At 35.7% G+C, this 7,500-nt stretch overlaps 1 protein-coding gene across 1 annotated transcript in view; it reads right to left on the bottom strand.

The window, feature by feature from the left end:
• LOC106874398 (uncharacterized) overlaps positions 1-7,500 on the bottom strand; it is a 44,178-nt gene that overhangs the window by 17,640 nt on the left and 19,038 nt on the right. The window contains exons 4-6 of the mRNA XM_089341481.1: positions 7,042-7,217; positions 3,541-3,701; positions 3,248-3,408 (exon numbers count right to left, since the gene is read on the bottom strand). Of these exons, the coding sequence (XP_089197607.1) occupies positions 3,248-3,408; positions 3,541-3,701; positions 7,042-7,217 (498 nt within the window). The remainder of the gene's footprint in view (positions 1-3,247; positions 3,409-3,540; positions 3,702-7,041; positions 7,218-7,500) is intronic.

The raw sequence follows: 7,500 nt of genomic DNA, 5'->3' as shown, positions 1-7,500 counted from the left end.
AAAACCTAATGTCTGAAATAACCATTTCTGATTTACAAGGACATAGGTTTTGAGGGGAGGGGCTTTGTCGAGTGCATAGATGTTAGTACTTGACTGGTACTTTATTTCATCGATTCCGAAAGAATAAAAGGTAAAGATGGCCTCTGTCGGATTTGACCTCTGAATGTAAAGAATCTGAAAAAATGTTTAACGAATCTGCCAACTCTCCGCCTTCAAGTGTCCGAAATAATTCTATGCACGCGTGTCAATAACGAGTTTGTCAGCTCGCCACTTTAATAATAATGCTGATGATAATAATAATCCTTTCTACTAAAGGCACAAGGCCTGAAATTTAGGGGCAGGAAGCTAGTCGATTGCATCGACCCCAGTGTTTCACTGGTACTTAGTTCATCAACCCTGAAAGAATGAAAGGCAAAGTCGACCTCGGTGGAATTTGAACTCAGAACGTAGCGACGGGCGAAATACCGCTAAGCATTTCGCCCGGCGTGCCAACGATAATAATAACAGCAGCAACAACGATAATAATAACAACAACAACAACAACGATACTACTACTACTACTACTACTACTACTACTACTACTACTACTACTACTACCACCAATAATAATAATAATAATAATAATAATCATAATAATAATAATAATAATAATAATAATAATAATAATAATAACAACAGCAACAGCATATACGTCTGAAGGAGTATACATCTAGAGGCATATGCATACATCTGGAGAAGCATACATCTGGGGAAGCATACATCTGGGGAAGCATACATCTGGAGGTGACAGATAACATCCTACAAGGTCAGTTTGCTACCTCTGAGATTTGGGACAAATGCTTTCGTCTCAGCAAGTCGAGCTGATTACGGCGGAGTTGACATACAAAAGACAATGATAAACAACTTCTGCTGTTTCGGTTTTGGACTGAAGAAAAAGATATTATGGACACTTTGAATATTTCCCTAAAAGGTAACTGTTTCAGTAATAACATTCTGTTGATTTGTGTTCCTTTAATTTAAGGCATGGCATCCACATTTCGAGAAAAAAAAAAAACAGGGACAAATGAATTTTCGTAAAGTAAGAGTCTCTAGTTGCGACGAACCGGCGTCCCGTCTAGGCGGGGAACCTATACGCCAATGAAACCGGGAGACTGGCCCTTATGAGTCAGGCATAGCTCGAGAAGGAACAAACAAACAAACAACAACAACAACAACAGCAACAACAACAGTAACAACAACAACAACAACAACAACAACAACAACAACAGTCTCTTGTACTCCATTGTATTCTTGTATGCCATATTGGTAAATCGTCATATCCTTAAGTTCTGCAATTTTCCTAAAGGTAAGTGGAAATTATTTTTTTTATCAAATGACATTTTTTTTTTTACTCCCTCATATTTTGACTGTCATATTGGCATCATCACCACTGTATCTCTAACCCTTGCAATCTTCCAAAAGAATACTGTTTTTATTCAGTTTACTTTATCAAGCCTGCAATCTCAGAAGCTGTTTTTGCACAACAGTCTTCAAAAGACAGAAATCTCTCAAGGATCTGAAATTCTCACAATCTAATCTTTGAAGTCAACGTATGAAAAATGGCGTCTTTTCGACATTTGTGGAATCAGGTGTGGCATTAACCATTATAGAACAGTATTTTGCTTTCGATCTTTCAGAAAATGTCTTTTGAAACGAGATCAGAGCAAAAGAAAAATAAATTCGTTTTGATTCAACCGAGAAATAAAACACTTGCAACGTTTTGTTTTCTTTCTTCTTGATTTTCTTTGAGTTTCCTGACATGAGTTCCATGTACTGAATTCTAAATGAAACAAGAATTGCAACAAGCTCAAGAAACTTACCATTTGTGAACCTTGCCAAACAGATGAAAGGCCCTACGAAATGCTAATCACCATTCAGCCCATCACCACCAATAACAACGTCGGTTTGACGGTGTAAGCCATTAGTTCAGTTTGTCGCCATTTTTTTTTTGGACAAAATGTTCCATGGGTCTATTTGTTTAAATTCTCTTTTCAACTTCTCTGTACGACACATAATTCAATCTTTGCTGGTTACAAACGTTCATGTTGAAGAACTCTGTCATGATTCTTCTCCTTTTTTCTATGACATATCCATTTTCCGCTGCCAAAGCTGATGCATAATTCTTATTTTTCCAAAGACTTGATGTGGTAACCGAAATATGGTTTGCTCGAATTGAATCGCATCCTACAGTCTAAAAGAATAAGGTCATACTGGAGAAGGTATTCATCGATATAAGTAAGGTTAGGTGGTCATGGCTGGAAGGCTAAGGATCACAAGTATGTCAGATCATTATCGATATGTCCGATCACTATCGACTGGCCCAAACAAAAAAACAAATAGCATTTAATCCACTCAAATATTTTGCCTGTTTTATGTTAAACCATACCAGATCCAACATCTCACACTTACCCTACAATGTCATTCTAAAAGTTAAACAATCACAAAGAAGCTATGAGATAATGCATGATTAATTAAAAACAATGTGAATAGATAAGTATTAAATTAGACGGAGTAATCTGAATACTAAAGGGTTAAACCACCCATATAAGGTCCAAACATATATATATAGATATACGTATATATATATATATATATATATATATATATATATATACGTATATATATGTATATATATGTATATATATATATATATATATATATATATATATATATATATATATATATATATATATATATATATATATATATAACGGAGAGAGGAAAAAATCTGCTGGAATTAACGATTCAACATGATGATATATATATATATATATATATATATATATATATATACATATATACACACACATATATGCGTATAGAGCTATGTGTGTGTACTCTGTGAACACTTCTCCTAGAACACTTCTCACATGTCTGTTTCGATTCTAAGTATTTCAATGTATTTTGAATAACATTTCTTGACACCAAATTGAAAACTTCTTTTCTATTAACGCTAGCTTTAACTTGCCAGTCAGATTTGTCACAGTCAAAATAAACCATTAACACAACAAGACAATATACACTTCCATTCTGAATTTCTATAAAAATTCATTTGTTTATCCCTACATTTTTCAGGACTTCTTTGGTATGAATCTATATTGTCTACAAACTAGAAAGAGAGAACACCAGAAATAACAAAATAAAACACGTTAGTATATCAGATTTTGATTAAAAAAAGCGACTGGCTTGTCTCAATGAGTCTGCATACCTTCATCTATTCCAGACATGTCAATCTTCAGAGCCATTTTCTCTCCGAAATTCACCGTCGTAATCGGCGTGTTGAAGGTTCCGTCATCTGCGTATATACCCAGTTCATAGGACATGTCTATATAACCTTGGATAACTTCCCAGTGGTAGTCTTTAATTTTCCTGTGTAGAAAAATTATACCAATACAAAAATGCATAGATAGAGACCCATACATATACAGTGACAAACAACAGATCTATATGTATGTGAATAATACACACGTACATATATATGAGTGAGTGTGATAGACTTACCACATGGTGTCTTTGACAGACAGTTCAGATGTCGACACGTTGATCTGTCCACTTGTGTAGACACAAGATAAAAGGAATTTGGAATCTGTCACTCTTTGAATTAAGGGGTCTTCTTGGACGAAGACAATGAGGTAGTATGCAGGATAAGGGGCTGTTGGGTCCTGAATGGGGAGAGAAAAAAAAGGAAAACATGCATGAGCATATACCAATGAATGAGTGAACGAATGAATGAATGAATCAATACATTATACATACATACGCACGCACGTATATATGTATGTATGTATCTATGTGTGTGTGCATGTATGTATGTGTCTTTGTATGTATGTTTGTGTGCATGTATGTATGTATGTATGTATGTATGTATGTGTGTATGTATGTATAATATAAGTTTGTAAAGTATATAAAACAGATTTTATGTAGCGCAAACGTTATCTGATATACAACGCAATAAGTTGTGCACAATAGGATAGATGGGCTTCTATATCAAAAGTTAGAATATATTTATACACCTCTTCGACAAAGTCACCGCGCAAGTAACCAGTCATCCTTTAGGACGACTAGATGTTCATCGTCGCTCCACGGCCGAACATGATATTATTACAAAATATTTATGAAAGGAAAGTGGATAAAATATCAGTGCATATATGTTTTTTTTTCAGTGACTAATTCTATTTCGATGTTGTTTTAGTTTTGACTCAAGTTCTCAAATGTAATCTCTTGACAAACAAGGGTAACTTGTTTGGCAAGCAATATGTATACATATCTATCTATCTATCTATCTATCTATCTATCTATCTATCTATCTATCTATCTATCTATCTGTCTGTCTGTCTGTCTGTCTGTCTGTCTGTCTGATGTTTGTATGTATGCTTTTTTAATTTAAATTCTTCGTAACAGAGTTCAAGCTGGTCGCTAACAAAGCGACAAGACATTTTGAGTTAAGGAAGTTCCTGGTTTTTGCAAATATGTGGTTGAGTTGGTGTGTTGGCGGAGCTGTCGATGCACACACTCAAGTGCAGCATTTCGTCCGTCTTTACGTTCTGAGTTCAAACGCCTTCAAGGTCGACTTTCCCTTTTATTCTTTCGGGAATCGAGATTTGGAAGCTAGCATTTTCTGCATGACAGCTATCACAAAATGAAAGCAAAATCATTGCGAAGGGGATTTTTTTTATTAAACAAATGAAAGCAAAGCATTAGGACTACCAAAGTTGTCGAAGCGCAACATGCGATGAAGTGTTTTGCTCAAGAACCCAGTGCACTACCTGGTCTAGGAATTGAAACAACGACCTGGCGATATGTAATCAAATTCCTCACAGGAAATGCTGTTTAAGCCTCGGCTATACTTGAAAACGCTTCCCTAGCGAGATGTCTCGCACGGTGAGGTTCTAAACGGAAGCATGCGGTTGCGAATCGAACCCAAAACCTCTCTGTCACTTCTATCTAGAATTACATAATCCAATATGTTCTGTTTTAAGATGTCATGTGTCTGTTTTGAGAGAGATTTTGGCGCTATTTCTAGCAGATAAAATGCTGGTTCTTCGTTATATTTTAAATTGCTGCTGCTGCTACGGCTACTACTGCTACAGTTGTTTCTTTTTTACGTTTACAAAATGATACAATCAAGAGTTATAGTTTATTTGTTATTCGCGAGTTATAAACAGTGCCAGGAATAATGTACCAATTCCCTTCCCCCCCTCTCGTAGTTAGCGAAACGATAACACCACCACCACCACCACCACCACCACCGTAACAGCCATCACTACCATCAATACCACCACTATCACCGCCACAATCACCACCACCAGCACCATCACTAATCCTCCTCCTCACCGTCACCAACAGCACCGCCAGCATGCATCACAGCTATTGGACCGTTACCTCTGTTACTACTAACACCACTACCTCTTCTTCTTCTTCTTCTTCTTCTTCCATTACGAACGCCACGATCACCACTACCAGAAAAACAACTGAGAAATAACAGGCATGCAAATGCTCCGACAAACAATGGTAATAAAAACAAAACCACCGCCACCACCACCACCACCACCTCCACCACCACCAACAATAATAATAATAATAAATGATGATGATGATGATAATAATAATAATAATAATAATAATAGTAATAATAATAATAATAATGATAGTAGGGATGGTAATCGTTATCGACAACATAGGGTTAGGTTGGGGTGTATGAAATACAGCTTTCATATTTTTCATACAATAAGAGGAACAAAAGGAAAAAAAAATGAAAATAAAATTTAAAACAGAAAAAAAAAATGAAAAAAATCGCAGTTACAATAGAAACCCAACCACACACTGTAAATAAGCCTCCACTCTCCACCCCCAAACAACCGTAATAACAAAGGAAATCTAACCCACTGAAAATACAAAATAAAAACGGAGAAAAAAAATGGAAAAAATGGCGAGACGCCAAGTAATTAGTTTGTCTGAAAATTGTTAGGAAAATTTTCTTTTCCATTTACACTTAGCTTTAGTTTGAACTCATGCATGCTAAGCATAGCAAATCGAAACACAACGCGATTTATGAAACCTCGTATCATCAGACATACTTGGATTCAAAATGGCGTAAAGCAGACGACAACAGCCGACGTTTTAGATTTGAAGGGATTTGCTTTGTTTAACGTTACGTGTAATTTATTTCATTGGAAAAGCTATTTCGATCGTTTAATTTATATCTTCTGTAATTTAGTATTATGGAATGTAGGAGTGATATTTCTTTGGTGGGGTATATCTTTTATCTTTTATTTGCTTCAGCCTTTTGGCTATGGCCATGCTGGGGCTTTGCCCTGAAAGATTTAGTCGAAAGAAACGATATCAGTGACTGTTCTTAAGCCTGGTACTTTTCTATCAGTCTCTTTTGTCAAGCCACTAAATTACACCGATTTGTCAAGTGATGATGCGGGATAAACAGAAACACAAATACACAGAAATACAGTTACACACAATCACACAGATACAGATACACGCACACACGGACGCGCGTGATGAGGTTTCTTTTAGTTTCCGTCCACGAAATCCTGTCAGAAGGTGTTGTTTGACCTAGGGCTATAATGTAAGACACTTGCCCAAGATGCCGCACACTGCGATTGAACACAGAACCACATGGTTGGGAAGCAAACTTCTTACCTCCAACATGTTATATTATTTAAGTGTTTGGATACATTGTGGTTCTGGTGTGCGTTTGGTAGGCCAGTTAAGAAAATCCTTCCTGCGTATAACATTCTAAATAGTTGTGGCAACATTGTGATGTCTCTATTGGGAGGGGAACAATAGATAATAAATGAAAGACCTAAGATAAACGTTATCTTTTATTCTCTAACACTAGAATCTAACAATATTGCCAATAGGAGGCACCAGCCGTCTCCACATACACGATGTAAACACACATACGCACACAAAATAAAAAAATAAAAAAGTAATAAAATAATGACCCAAAATTGATAGAAAAATAATTCCGAAACAGTTTTGTTTTACCTTAACAGCACAGCCATTTCTGCGAGCGTTCTCAAGAATATAAGACATTCCGTCGTCTAGAAAACTGCATTCTTCAGGATTGTTGTTGGCATACACTGAAAAACCTTTTGGTAAATCGGAAACGTTGAAGCTTACGTTCATAACTCCACCGTCTTTGCTGCCACAGTCAACAGAAACTGAAAAACGGAAAGGTAGAAGGTATATATATATATATATATATATATATATATATATATATATATATATATACATACACACACACACACACACACACACACACACACACACACACACACACACACACACACACACACACACACACACACACACATATATATATATGTATATATATATAAATAAATATATATATATATATGCATATATTATATGTATATATATTATATATGTATATATATAAATATCTCTCTCCCTCTCTCTCTCTCTCTCTCTCTCTGTATA

The sequence above is a fragment of the Octopus bimaculoides genome, chromosome 24 (genome assembly GCF_046866305.1).
Source record: "Octopus bimaculoides isolate indiv1 chromosome 24, ASM4686630v1, whole genome shotgun sequence".
NCBI classification, from domain to species: domain Eukaryota; kingdom Metazoa; phylum Mollusca; class Cephalopoda; order Octopoda; family Octopodidae; genus Octopus; species Octopus bimaculoides.
Note: the sequence above shows the minus strand (reverse complement) of the source record. Positions and strands in the feature narration are given on the sequence as shown.